Source organism: Trachinotus anak, unplaced genomic scaffold, assembly GCF_046630095.1.
Source record: "Trachinotus anak isolate AG129_WGS33_773 ecotype Australia unplaced genomic scaffold, CSIRO_AGI_Tana_v1 ptg000009l, whole genome shotgun sequence".
Taxonomy (NCBI): domain Eukaryota; kingdom Metazoa; phylum Chordata; class Actinopteri; order Carangiformes; family Carangidae; genus Trachinotus; species Trachinotus anak.
In genome coordinates, this window is record NW_027273860.1 from 16,699,622 (window position 1) to 16,715,048 (window position 15,427).

Here is a 15,427-nt window from a genome sequence, read left to right on the forward strand (position 1 = left end):
CTCAGTCATGCGATAGGACAGTTTGACACTTTAGAAGCTGACAAAAAGGGAAACTTTAATCTGAACTGATTCTAATGAGACATTTAGATCAGTTTTCATGAATTATTTATTCTACTGTTGTCTGGACTTTCACTCTGCCACTCAAAAAAATCCAGATTTTTTTTTTGGCATGAAAATGTTCACAATTCATGACATAGTATAGACCTGATCCAGGACTGTTTATGTCACATAAACAGTCCTGGATCAGGGCTAGACAGGGTGTGTTAGCACAAAATAGTGACTTACAGATGACCTTTAAAAACCGATATCTCTGGTTGTTAAGTCTGATCTCAGGCTAAACGCAGCAGCAAACTGTGTGCTGGAGAGGCTGATGTTGAAATCTGCTCTATCTGCCTCTGAACCCGCTGGACGTTTTGCTGCGAGCATCGGGCTACTCTATATTCAGCAGACTGTCTGAGAGGACGACTGTTATCTCTCCCTCTCTCGCAATCACAGCTCCTGTACTGAGACAGGGAGGTGTTTCAAGCCAGGGAACAATTCAGCGATCAAGCAGAGGTGACAGTATGTTCACACTTACGACACACCGGGGGGGTGAAATCATTTAGACGAAAATAAAATAAAGAAGTCAGCCTAACAAAGTGAATCATCAAATAATTCAATGAATAGTCATTTTGTTAAGTATCATGAGGATTTTTCTTGTCCTCGCTCCAGTTCGGCTCCTTTTCCTCTTATTTTCAGATATTTCTAAGAAACGCATTGAAAAAGCCGTTCGGATCACAATTAAGGTTTGATTTACCTGAGCAGAAACTGTTGCCATGACAACTTTACCATCTTTCACCATCAATATGTCCAAGATGTTTGTTGCAACAACTTGACAGAAGACTCAACATCTTAACATAAATCCTAAGGAGACGAAAAAGAAACACCATCAGATGATGTGAACGACTGCAGCCCGTCTACAGCAGCTGATTCTCCGTCACCAGATTCCCCTGACGGTGCACGGGGAGATTAAACAGCCTCGCTTCAGAGAAATAACCGAGCAACTGTTTCTGAAAGTTAGCCGCTCTGAGCCTGCTCCATGTTCCAGGCTCTCGGCACATAACACTCAATGATTCAGCAGAACGTCAGATGAGGGACATGGATCGTTGCTGCAGCTGTTACACAGCACAACCCGCCTCAACAACAGCATCACACACAAAGAGCAGCAGGACGCATCCACTTCTCTCCTTCCTCTCCCTAATTACTTAAACATTGGCACATTATTTATTTATGGCAACATGCCGCTTCAACTATTTGCTCATTGATTTAAATTTGTACCCGAGTATTTCTCCATAATGTAGGCCTACAATCGATGCAGCAGCAGCAGCTTTGTGTTGTGCTTCCTGAAAGGTGTAACTCCACTTCAGGGTGCGTGACAGCTTGAAGAAAGTCTCACTAATACACAATAATCTAATAAAAACGAGGTCACTCTGTCGCAGTGAACGAAACAATATGGCGACCGCACAGAATATTCTCATATTCAATAACGAAACAAGGATCTTCAACAAGTGTATCAAACACTGTGTTTTTATGCACAAATTGAAAATATGCATAAAAAGTAGGAGATGTGCACCGTTTGTTTGTATCTGGTTTTGCTTGTTAATGAACTGCTCCAAATATAAATCCATAAGCAGCCAATCTGGGTTTTTTAAATGGTGTGACTACAAGGCTAAAGGCCTCGTCTGGCACAGCAGAAAGTGGAGGAGCAAAGTTAATCTGCACGTTTTTGCAAACTATTCGGCTGAAGAACTCGTTGGTGACCAGCTGTAGGTGGCCACGCCAGCCTGCACTGTCCTGTTTCCCTCCCACTGCGTTTTGTTCACCATTCTACCTCATCTGGTTCAATAAAAAACTTACTGAAAGGGGAAAATAAATCTGTCCAAGACAGAGAGTTTGTTAACGGGCAGTTAGCAAAAGGACAAACAGAGTCTGACAGAGGAGGTGAAATCAAAGTGAATGGTGCACAGCTGATAAGCTGCAGGAGCTTCCTCCTTTTTGGACTGTTCAGCACTCCATCCGCTCAAAGGTCAGCACTGTCGCGGTGGCTTGCTGTTGTTCAGCTGCACAGGCATGGGTCCAAGGTCACTAACGTTTAACTTGAGTTGAAAAATCCTCCCAGATTCACTTCTCTTAGTATTTGGGGATTTGAGCAAATTAAATTTGCTGCTAAATTTAGATGTTTTACGTACGGTCAGGCCATTAATGCAGCATCTGCAGCATCTGTACAGCTAGTGTTCGTTCAAATGTTCAAACTTTGCCCAAGGATACACATACAGAAGTAGTCATGTATAGCCTTGCTGCCTAAGTGCCAGTAAATGACTGTGCTGATCACATCAGTGACAGCTCCTGTGGGTATCTAATGTGGCATAAACCACCAGCACGGAAAAGTAAGGTTGAAAAGTGACACATATCAGTGCAACTTTAGCGGCAGAGTTGGTACATGCCATGACATGCCTTTTATATATGCAGTGGCCGAGACTCTGCATATGACGCTTCAACAGGAGCAGCATAGCATCTCAGCTCCGTCCATCTGATTCATCTTGTGCTGAACTAAAAGCCTTCATCGCTGCTAACAGGAGAACGAGCCAGTAGCTGCTGTAGTAGCTCATTAGGTCATTATATAACCGGACTAAACATACTGTAATAAAAAATGTATCAAGAACTCATCATTTAGTAAAAAGCCCAGGTTGCAGTAAAATGCTGGATAGAAAATAAGTCAGTGTCGTCACTGAAACTGGTTTTTAAGAACCGTTTGTGTATCAATGTCTTTTTATAATTACTTTAAATTAAAAATCATATATCCAGCATTTTAATACATGATGCACAGTTATAGCTGTAGTTGTAATGGGGGGTGGAGGAGAGAGATGGTGGTGAGTGAATCCAAAACTGAACCTAAACGGGTCCATCCTCACTCGTCCTCAGTTCCACAAGGCTGTCACTGTACATGTAGATCCACATAAATTAATCACTCCAGATGAAGCTGTGTGTGTGTGTGTGTGTGTGTGTGTATGATGGAGTGCATGTGTGTCTGTGCATCTAGATTCTGGTTACTGTGCCTCTTGGTCTTTTCCACAGAACAACAGATGTGTTTTCCAAGATTTCCATCCAAAAACAGCGACGATGCAAACAATTGGCAGGCTTTCCTCTTCTTCCTCATCTTCATCTGATTTTCCCAATTCAGGCTCTTAACTGCATCCTCCCTCCCTTCCCTCGTTCGTGTCAAGTTCGGTCTCCTTAGTGTGTTGCAGACGTTACTTCTTGTCGCTGTTTTGAAATATCTGTTCGTAGGGCGGTGGTGGGTGGTTGCAGTAGGACGGAGGTGGAGGATAGGAGCTCATCATCATATGGGCGGAGCCAGGCTGTGCAGAGTATGCTGGGTGTGTCATGGTAACCCCCGGGTCACCACCTGTCATCCCGTTGACCCCGAAGCCCTGCATACCTCCTGGTTGCTGAGAGACTGGAAATAAGAAAAGAAAAAAGTTTCAACAGTTCACTTGCAACAGACCGTTACAGACGCCGTCCTTTATGGGGTTTGAACTCGGACACACTACATCCACACTAAGTTTAACCCTTCATATTTCGAGCCCGAACAGACTTTTAGAAACGCATTGCATTGTAGTCTCCTCCTGATTGAGTCTCATCAGTCGCGACTAAATGAATGCAACAGGGATAATGAATTACAAGCATTACTGACCTTGTTGTCTTTGCTAGCAGCTGTTGTGCAGTTCAATTCTCCATTTTAATGCTACAACCATCCTTAGCTGTTCGTAGTATTTTCTGCAACTAACCAGCTGTTTACACCAACATGCAAATGTCCAGTGTACATTAATAGTCATGTAGTATAAGTTTTCAGATAACACTGAACTCGCTGTCGACATTTGTCCTCTGCAGTCTGTAGAACTGCATTGTTTTTGTCCACTAAATCACTTCCACTACGCGCAGGCATATTTTCCTTGGTCTTGAGTGAACAATTTGAACTCAATGCAGAAAAGGTGGATCTTACCAGTAACAATTAAAATGGCTATACAGAGCAATACACTGATTGGCTACAGTCACACATAGTATCGCACTGGTTTCTGATGTAATTCAAATCTTTAGGATTACAATTTCAACGCTTCTTGTTATTGGATAACACCATCATTAACTGCTCACACTGCAGTACATAAGTCTATCAATTACAAGGTAAGAGGCTAAAACTAAACCATTGACCTCATTAAAAATAGGCTTTGAATGAAGTTGAAGTCATTAAGATGACGTCCTCAGATTTATTCATTCATTCTCAGCTACCACTGGCACTGTTCCGTCACTGAGTTTCCTTATTGAACTCTTATAAAATGTTTGGCTCCAATCCAAAGCCCCAAATGAACTCTTTTGAAATCCTTTCATGTTGTATTCTCAGACCAGAGCATGTCAGAAATGTCTGGAACAAGCAGCCTGTGACAGTGACTATATTTTGGCTTCATCAAAGAGAGAAACTAGTAATAACTTCCTCCTGAGTCACCATGCTCATATCTAGTCTTCCTGCAGAATAGTTTCACATTGTGGTTATTACTGGAGCTCTCCATTCAATTTTCTGCTTGGTTGACTGACAGTCATTTAATATTAAAACTCAGAGAGTTTCATCAGCTGCCCTACTTTCCCCCAAAACCTCAAGTTTTAAATTCACCCTCAAAGGCCACAATGTTCATCATAATGAACAGGACTGGAGTTTGTATAGTTTGACAAATACTCAATTTAACCAAACAGAAAACACCTAAGTTTCCATTTGCACAATGAACAATATGTCATATGCTAAAGTTTCAGGAGATGCTGTATGTGCGCCAACCACAGGAGACAACAGTGACCAGAAACTGTTAAAATGCAAATTCTTAACCTCAGCATATATATCAATATCGGTATATCAAGCTCTCCTATTTCTTCACACCTGCTGTGCAGACCTTTTGTCTCCCCCCTCTGGCAGTGAGAGTAATTACACCAACACTGTTGAATACGGAAAAATGTCCAAAGACAATAAATCATCAATCAGGTACAGTGTAACAGCTACATAGCCTACTCCAAATGTTTTACAAATCGCAACCTGCCCGAGAGCAGTGGGCCGACCTCTGTGTCTGCCCCCCCTCAGCCCCCTCCCTTCTTGCACACCATGCTGGCCATCACTGTCGATCGCTTTCGTTTTTAGACTCTAATCCTCCCTCTGAAGGCAGAGGTTTTTTTTCATATCTGGAGCATTGGAAACTTTTCTTGGATGTCCTCTAGGTTTTCCCGCCATTGGCTCCACCATACTCCTAACTGCTGTAGCCTGCTCCGTCCCTGTCGCTATGGTTACTCCTTCTGACATCATGTTTATTTGTCTATAAGTGCATTGTGTGAAGGAAATTGTCTTCACTTCCAGTGTTTCTCTTGTTTTCCTAGGGCTCACTCACACTCTGAGAGTTGAGGCCAAAACAACCTTCAATGTTTCACTGTTTGGCTTCTGTTGTGACTGTTTGTGTCTAGACGGAGTCATGACTATCCTCCATAGCTTTTTTTAAAAAGCTTTTTTAAACTTAGGAAATATTGTTCAAATCTAGTTAGTGCCAAGGATAAGTAGGTGAAAGGACAAGACACATGTGATATTAATTGGGTAAGAACAGTGCGGATTTTGGTGTCCAACCATGTGATACCTGGAAATATTTACCCACTGTCAGACGAGACATATTGAGGAAATTGGTGTGGCACTCCTCTGATTCATATGCTGACTGTGTAATTCTCGTCATTTTCTCCTTGGCACCAGCCCCTGGTGACTGTCTTTTTCTCTAACTCACAAAGATTTCCACCACACACTGAAAACAGTGAGCGCCACACAAGGACACACAGCTGCACGTTGTTCGCCAGACTTTTACTGTGTGTTCCCCGTGCAACATAGTACAACATACTGAAGGTTCCTATCCACATGTTTCGACCTTCAGCACGTTGTGCTGTGCTGCAAAGGGGGACACATAATAAAAGTCTGAGAACTAATACAGCTCTCTGAACCTCCAGGTATGTTTACAGTGGACAACAGAACACCCTCTTCAGACTCTGGCAAACTCGTGGTTGTCGGTGCAGCGTGGTAAAGTCACCACAGACACCACATTTAAAACTCTGGTGTACTGAGAAATACAGAGATTAACTAACACTGACTGAGGATTAATCAGCATTGTGTGAACTTGTTTGGCAGCAGCTTCAATGTAACAGACATTCATTTCTGTGTAAAAGTCCTGCACTGCAGCTTTATGTTGCATTAGTTATTCATCAGACTGCTTTTCTACCATTCATTGTCTTCAATCCTCTCCCTTATCTGTAAACATGAAACTCTTGAGCAGGAGTCGTTCCCATTATAATAATTTCCCTCATACTCCTAAAATACCTGCTGTGGTGTTTTTAAAATCTCTCTTATATTAGATGAGACATCCTCGGTGATTGAGGAACATTGTAAAAGGTGATCAATAGATTAGATTGAAAAATAAAAAGTAATTATGTTGCTTATTTCTTCTGGTCTCACCTTGTATTCCCATTCAGTTTCTTTTTTTTTTTGAAGCACTTCTACAAAGGACAATTTTGATGGTTGCTCTAAAAATAAATCTTAGAGGAAGAGTGGGCTGGTTAAGAATAGACCACATCAAACACTGTATGTCATATTATCTGCGACTGCAGTGTATAAACACAAATGTCCTGCGGAGCACAGCGATGGATCCTACCAACCCCCAGCCTGCACATAAAAGCAAATAAATCACCAAAACATCGTCTGGCATAAAACGCAGTTGTGAATGTGAATGAGTCGTTTCATTTTTTTATTTCTGTAAATGCTTACTTGGTAATAATCATAATAATATAATGGAAACAACATTTTTTCTATTTGTGCATCAGTTGGTGACATATGTAATATCAACGACACTAGTGGTGGCTATAAAGATACACTTGCAATACACTTGTGGTCACTTGTCTCACTTCACTAATTCTTGCAATTTATCATTTTACTTGTGAATAATAATTCTTACTGATGTTTATGGGTAGTAGTCTCTGTTTTCCACCTCAGCCATGCCTAAAAACATCTGTGCTATATTTCTGTATTTGTTTTTATTTCCAAGTTTAAAGGTGATTGCAGTAAGGAGTTATGTGGCTGGTGTAGCCAGCTGTATTGATTCAAACTGTTCCATCAGACGCATATAAAACTAAGGCTATAACTCAATCATGTTTTAGTTGAAATATGCTCCAAATGTATCTTAATGCAGAGAAGTGCTCAGGGACCCAGACTCATTGAACAACTGCAGTGCAGAGATATAACTTTGCACAGTTTTTGAGCGAGCCTCGCCCTTCTAACCAATCAGAGGAGGCCAAAATCTGTGGTTGGATTAAAGGCTGTTAGTCTGGCAAGCTCCTGATTCCTGCATTGGCTGAGACAGCGAACATGAAGAGGATGTAGGTGGAGAAGCTGGTTGGACAGTAACGGAGCATGGAGAAGGACGGCTGGGACGGCCGGCTTGGGTTGATTTTCAGTTTCATGGTAGCAACTTGCATATTCTGCCTTTATGTTATTCTTTTTTTCTTTTAATCTTAATATTCAACCTGATATTTTAAAGCGTTTTATCATCTTTGTATTTCTGCATTTGTTTGAATCTTACTGTACCTGGTGTGGTGACGGGGTGCCTGGTGAAGGAGACGTTGAACGCCGGCTCGTCTCTCAGGGGGGACGGATACATCCTTCTGCGGATGAAGAAACCAGCACCGCAGCAGAACAACACTCCCATCATCAGCAGCACCCTGAGAGACAAACAAAGGACCTTTCACCAACTCGACATCATGACCACACCCTGCCTGTCCAGCAGGAGCAGTCAGACACCAGCGTGGAGGGAGGATGGAGGAAAGTTCAATTGACTTTTAGTGTCTACCGAAAATCTAAATGCTTTTTAAGTATTAATTAGGTACCACCACGACCAATCACAAAGGTCACACCCAGCTCCACACATCAGCAAGAGAGGATTACCGTCGCCTCAGATAACATTTACCCCCTCTGCTGTGAATCCCTTAATAAAAACATGCAGGTCACCAACATTTGTGTTCTCTGTGGGGACAATGAGCATAAGCTGATTTTTATTGCTTTTAATCGTGCTCAGTTTCTCAGCCCTGAACCACAATACATCTATTCACCGTAAGGTCACGCAGTAATTTCCTTCTTTCCTCTCCTCTAAAAACTGGTCATGAAGTATCCAGCGACTTGGGTGTGTGGGCGCTAGTGAGAACAACTGCTACTATGAAACTGTCTTCCACGTACAGGAGAGCAGCATAGCTGAAGTTTTTTTTTTCCTGTGTCTATGTTACTAGAACGCTTCTTATAAACACATTTAGCACATCTACATGTCAGGTGGTGAGGGAGCAGTCATTCTTGAGAGTTTGACAGAGGAAAAAACACACATCTCATGGTCTGAGCAGTAAAGCAAGTGAAGGTTTTAGCTGCTGCATCAGTTTCGCCGGCTATAATAACAAGTGCTACAGGTAAAGTTACTCAGCTGTAGTTAATTTTGTGAGGTAACCAAACTACAGAATTGTATGAAGTTAACTGACGTGTAAAATGTTCATGGCATTCGTTTTTAAATCATCCTCACTTTACTTTGAGTGTCTAAAACTTTGGCACAATAACACTGTATATGTAGTTATTTCAGTGCCTCGTTAACTATTTGTTGTTCTGCAGATATTCTGGGTACCACAAACCATAAACTCATTGAGCTTCTGTTTATTCACCCTGGTTGCAATATTGTTGCTTCTGCATCATGTTTTGATTCATTTTTTCACTTGAGCCTCATTTAAGTTTCATCCAATCATGTATCTGTGAACTGTCTCACTGGTATCACACGACAGGAATCATGAGATGACATTTGTTTCGATTATTCTGAGAGAGAACTGAACTCTGTGTACACCAAAGGAAGTAAGCAAACTTGTAGAAGAAACACAAACTGGTGGTTTATCGAGTAATGAACGCAACAAAATTTGACTGAGTCTGTCAATATTTGTAATATTTATAATTCTGGTGGTTCTGGTGGGGTAATGCTGAATATTTGTGCATAGAAATTATTGCTTTCATAAAAATCATCTGCGTCCCCTGCACAATATGTATTTTTTTGCCTAAATGGTGGTCAAATTTCTAAAATATACCTGGACTGCAGCCTATAAAATACACCCAAGTATGAACTTTAAACTCCTCAATATGAAGCAAAACAGATGTTCAAAAAAAAAAATGCTCATGACCTCAGACAGTATCTCTGAGACCTACTACATTTCTTAGACTCTTACTTGTTCAAATTGTCACAGACTTTATGTCGACACATTACACACACATACTGAATCATTTTAATTCTAAAATATAAGAGACATCTGCAGGACCTTCTGTCAAAAGCCTGGTCACAGTCCACATTAAAGCACAGTCATTTCAAGGCAGAAATCAAATCATTCCAATGGAAACACAACTATAACTGGATTCAGGTGAAATACAGTATATTTTGTGTTGATTTGAAAATTGCAGCTGTCAGCAATAGGCATTGATCACAGAGCCCTGATGTTAGCAATATTAAATAAAGAGAACAGCAGTGACCTGGAAACAGGTTTTTCTTCCTGCAGTTTCAGAGCAAAACCATCCACTGCCTGATCAAGAGCCAGCCCTCTGACCAGATAACAAGACACACACAGTTTCTAATTATGCACTCTCAGCTAGCTGGGAGTATTGAACATGTTCCACGCATTACTTTTGCAATTTGTGTTGTTTGAGGCATAAAATCTCTCAGTCATTTGGGTCATCTTTTTACCCACTGTACGTGTCCATGCAGCTCACGATGACATCATTCTGAAAACCTACTACTGCTCTGTTACAGATAAATCTAGCAGTTGCAGGCTCAGTAGGAGCTTTTCTCTTTTTCAATAACTCTCTTTGAATGAACTGATGTGCAACTCTGAGAACAAAATACTAGGAGGAGTAAACGGCTGGTTTCACCACTGCTGAAAGCCACTGATTCTCACTTTGAAAATTCATTGATAAACATTTACATGCATGTACTCTATGGTGGAATATCTGTGCTTTGTTCACCAGCTACCAGAAACTGCATTTACTTATTTAATTATTTATTCTTAGGAGTGGCAACTGCGTCACCAAGCTTCTGAATTCAGTGGTGGCACTTAAACAGGGCGTTTTAGTCTGTCCATCTGAAGAGGGAACAAAAGACACAGCCAAAAAAACAAAAAACAAAAAAACAACTGTAACTCACCAGAAATACCATAGTCTCTGAATGGACAGGGCCCTCACACAGCAGCGAGTCCCACAGCAGTCCTCATAGGAGCGACATCTGCAACACAAAGACACACAGGGAAGCATATAAGGTCAGCAACAGAACAAATGCAATTAGACACATAATCTCACCAGCACAAATAATAGTAATCATTGTGAGATTAGGTAAATAAAACAATAATACATTTGTTATATAAATAATAATAACAAGTTCTGGAGCATCTTTTTTCTATCATATCTAAGCAGATTTATGGAGCATTAATCAACATTAAAGATGATGACGACATCCTTGGAAGGTGTAAGTCATACTGAATAACAATATGTATTTCATGTATGACTCTTCCATGCCCCAGTGGGGTTTCTTTTCTCTTTTGAGTTTGTCTCATTTAATGTCCATGTCTATTACAGAACATAATTAATGTAATTTCTTGATGGTTAAAATTCATAACAATAGGTTAGATTACAGAGCACAGTGAATATTTTATCCCCCACCTCTCCTTTTAGTGTTAATCTAGTCCTAAATAGGATCTGGGAGTATTTTGTATGATTTAGTGTGCAAACGTCACAATGAGGAGTGGTGACACTGACACTGCATGGTAAGCTGCTCATTTATTAAAATGAAGCCACTTCACCTGCAATTGTCTGTTCATCTCAGAGTCATTAGGATTCATCCTCTGAGGACCAGAGTGAGCCGCACCAACACAAGAATCTAATCAGAAGTTTATGATTCATTTCACTCTGATTGCTGATAAATAAATCAACCAGCACATAATCTTGTATTATGACAAGATTTAAGTATTTAAATCAATATACAGTATACAGCCACTATTGACAATAACATGTACTACAAGTACTCCATCAACAACACTACATAGAATTTTTACTCCTGAAATTATTTAGCTAATTATTGGATTAGTAATATATTTTTCTCCATTAATGTGCACGATTATTTGTTTAGTAATGTATTATTCATTCATTTGATATTAAACATTTGGATTCCATATGAGTGCAAAACTGTACCAAAATTTCATGGCAATCCATCCAATAGATTTTGAGATATTTCACTCAAACCCACAAATGTGAACCTCAAGATGGTGCTAGAGGGAAAGTCAGAGGATCACCAAAGTCATTAGGATCAATCCTCTGGGAACCATGAATCTCTGAGCAGAAATTTGTGTCAATTCATGTGATAAATGCTGAGTTAGTTCAGTGTATAGTTGAACAAGTGGACTTGATGATGGTGCTAAATGTAAAATCAGCCACTGGGATTTATCCTCTGGGGAACATGAACATATTTCCTAGGGGCAGTTCGTACCAGTGAGGACAGAGTACACACCAAACAAAGGCAAAACTTAAAACTAGCTCCTTAAACAGTTCAATGCAGAGTTCAGATTTACTACTATATGACAGCATAACACAACAAGTTAGTTTTTGGTAATTTTTCTTTTTTACTGTTTCGTTGTATTTCGTTTTTTTGTTTGTTTGTTGTTTTTTTTGTTTGTTTCTGATACACTTTATGGCCGTCCTGTAAGCCCCTCCCTCTTAGTTACTGTTGTTACGGCATGATAAGCTTTCTTCTTTCTTCTTGCACAGCACATATGCAGTTTATATTAATATGTAAAATCTATCAATTCATCCCATGTCACGTACTAAGCCTGTCTGTATCCCATGGACCTTAATGTCTAAGCCAAATTCCATATCCACCTATCAGTAGTCACTGTTTTTACTTCACAAGTTGAATTTTCTATTCTTGCTTTGAATTTGAAAAAACTGGTTTTGACCATTTTTGGAAGTTGTTTGAGTCTGGTCTAATGATTAATTTTGTTCATTTTTAAAGCAATAGAAAGAGTTACCACCTGTTGTAGTTTCATATTAAACACAGAATACATTTTACAAGTAAAAGATGCAAATTGTACACACTGGTCGTTCAGGTTTAAAACACAAGTGCATCAGTATGAAGGTTTATTAGCTGCTGTTCCTGCATATTAGAAGTAATTCATTTTGCATGAGCACCAGGTGGTGAAGAAAGAGGAGGAGGTGTTCTGTGGCTTTCGCTGTTAGAGCCAAATTACAATGAAAAAAGATTTTTTTTCTGAACAAAAAATGAGCTTCATCCAGAGACCTCACGTGCCGAGGGGTTTTGGAAATTTCATTACTAGTTTTACTCTGATTGAATGTAAGTAAATCTGATAATGTATCATGTGTATTTTGTGTGTATTTGCATTTTCCAACAAAGGCGTCTGCATCATCAATTTTTTGACCGGTGAGACAACATCATGCTAAAAACAGTGTTATTTAATGGCCATTTAAGTGTTTGTTCATATGAAATGTGTTTCTCCAGTGGCTGTATTAACAGAGACTTTCAGACAGGCACAGCTGAGCTCTTAATACCTGAAACTGCCACCGGAGACCACTTACACTCTCATCAATCACATCCTGTCTGTGAGAGAAGGTTCTCTCAAAAGTATGTTTTATTTGTACATTAAAATTGATCTTTTTAGGCAAGAATTCACAGCATACATCTCTGGAGGAGGTTCAGTGCAACATTAATGAGCACTGCTAATAGATCAGTTTGTACAAGACACTCAAACCTTTTCATTTTTAACATTTTTCAATGCCGCTTTCCAATAAACCAGAGCACTGCCCCCATGAATTGTGTCATCCTTATGATTTAAGCCCATATACAGTATAGCGTTGTCCTAAACACGCACCAGTTGATGTCCTGGCCACTTGGGGGCAGCAGACCAAGCTGTGCACTTTGTAAAACTATTATATCTAAGCTGATGCAAACAGCTGCCTATTTACACATCAAGCAGAGGACTGCACTCTCTAACTCTGCCTGTGTGCAGTTTGGTAGTGGGCAGGTAGAGTATGGTGGGTTTATCAGTCACTACCTAGAAACAAGGTTGACGAGAGAACAGTGGGTTGTAAAAACAAGTCAACAAAATGAAATAAGCTAAAATGCTACAGTATGTAGAGCCGAAGGGACCTGCAGAGTTAGTGAGGTAAGAACTAAAAGTTTTAACTCGCCAGATGCAGAGAATTACTTCCTGTCTTTATACTGTTTTATTGCAGGACTGAGAGTCTCAATATAGAGCAATCTAGATGTTTCTTCCCCTATAACAAGCCTCACAGCAGCAGACGCAGGTGAATTGTAATGTTGCCATTCATCACACTTTCTGCTTCGTAAACAAAACTTTAAAAAGTTTCATTTTAAATGGCAAACCCTGCAGCCTCGGCGCCAAATATTCACAACAGAGGCCAACGGTGATTGATCAGTCCATGGAGAGCAACAGCTGAAATAACAACAACGTGTGTGTGTGTGTGTGTGTGTGTGTGTGATAGATGAGTGTGGATAGCCAGCGTGACAGTGCATACCTCAGACTCGCAGTCCTGTCTGGCTGTACAGCAATAGACCAGGGGATGAGCGACCATTGTCCCTGGAGGCCTCAGCATAAAGACCAGCAGAATTTCTGCACTGCACCACTCCCTGCTATACCCCCCGCCTGTTTACATTCATAAATATTCTTTGCACTGGAGGTATGACAGAGAATTTAGAATTAACTCCCAGAAGAAATGATGTGGAAATTATTAATTAATTCTCCTAATTATGAGATTAGGCCTCCAATTTTTTTTTTTCTTTGGAGTTAACTTGTGATGGACATTGGAGATAATGAAGTGAAGTATACTGTAAGTTACTCTGAATCTAAGAGCATGTGTCTGTGCTTTGATTGTGTTATAACTATTTTTTAATGTAAATTGCTGCAGTCAGGCCGTCTACCTGTTTTAAGGTATCACAACTGCCTCCATGTACTGTGTGTCACAGCCACTGCAGCTGCTGCTGCCTTAAATAAACAATGGATAAACAATAGATAAATGCTGCTTTTGGGATGCAAATCACTGCGCTGAACTTGTTTTAATAAAACCTCAATACAAAGAAAAACTGCTTCCAAATGGGTTTTTAAGCAACTGTTTGTATTTGTGCAGCAGAAACAAAATCATTATCATCAAGAGGAAAATGTTATCCATGTTATCCTTAAATAACAGGAACTGTCCTTTCATCTGGTCATCCTTATGACAGCATTTTGTCTCTGTGGGGACAGATGTGTAGGGCCACACACTCAATACCACAGGGAAAAGAGACAGATTGAGCCGTCGGGTTTAAAGAATTACGGTCTTTTCTCAGGAGAAATGAACTGCAAGGCCTGAAAATCCTCTATCTAAGGCTCTTAAATTTGGCTGCAAGCAAAGAAACGCAACACCATGTAAAAGGCAGAGGTGGAGGGAAAGATGTGTTAAGAGTCTTACTACAGGCATTAGGCTAAAAGCTTCTGGATGGATTTGGTCTAACAAGGGGAGGAGAGAGTTCACTTTAACTTCTCACTGTATAACACATGTGACTGGTACAGTGGCGATCTTAGACTCTGGGCAGCCCCAGGCAACGAGGACCATTGAAACCCATCAAACTCCTCCACATGCAGGCTATTAGCAGATGCCACAGTTTACAGACCTCTCCTAAACACCTCACATGCAGACTCTCAACAGATGCTTAAAAAATTACAGATGTCCCCTAAACGCCCCAAATGCAGACTACTGGCAGACGCTACAGTTTACAGACTTCCCCTAAACGCCTCACATGTAGACTATTGGCAGACACTACAGTTTACAGATGTCCCCTAAACACCTCACATGCAGACAAGGGTACTAAATCATTTTAGTGAACTTTCTGATAAATGCTGTTTAGCTGTTTAGCTCATTGCTGTTCGCCTCTCCCATCTGGTTGGCAGTTGGAGAGTCAGATAATCCAACTGAACGACTGTGGTTTATTGTAATCCGAACAAACAATAGTTCACAGTTGAATTTCAAGAGCGGTAAGGAAAATTGGGCATTTCGGAGCAGTATGGGGGGGTGTACCTTTAATGTAGTATGTTGTTAATATACTCAAATATTGTTAATATTTCAATGTAAATATTTTAGGGATTGGAGACAAGAAAAATAAATGCAATTGCCAGCAGGTTTACAGAGAAAAAAGCACATATTTATGAATGATCCATCAAATTACTGTGAAATTTAAATGGCATCTGTTGTGAAAGA

At 40.3% G+C, this 15,427-nt stretch overlaps 1 protein-coding gene across 1 annotated transcript in view; it reads right to left on the minus strand.

The window, feature by feature from the left end:
- Positions 1-228: 228 nt before the first annotated feature.
- The window catches only part of vopp1b (VOPP1 WW domain binding protein b), a 33,735-nt gene continuing 18,536 nt past the window's right edge, over positions 229-15,427 (minus strand). The window contains exons 3-5 of the mRNA XM_071485590.1: positions 10,314-10,391; positions 7,688-7,821; positions 229-3,496 (exon numbers count right to left, since the gene is read on the minus strand). Of these exons, the coding sequence (XP_071341691.1) occupies positions 3,291-3,496; positions 7,688-7,821; positions 10,314-10,391 (418 nt within the window). The 3' untranslated portion in view covers positions 229-3,290. The remainder of the gene's footprint in view (positions 3,497-7,687; positions 7,822-10,313; positions 10,392-15,427) is intronic.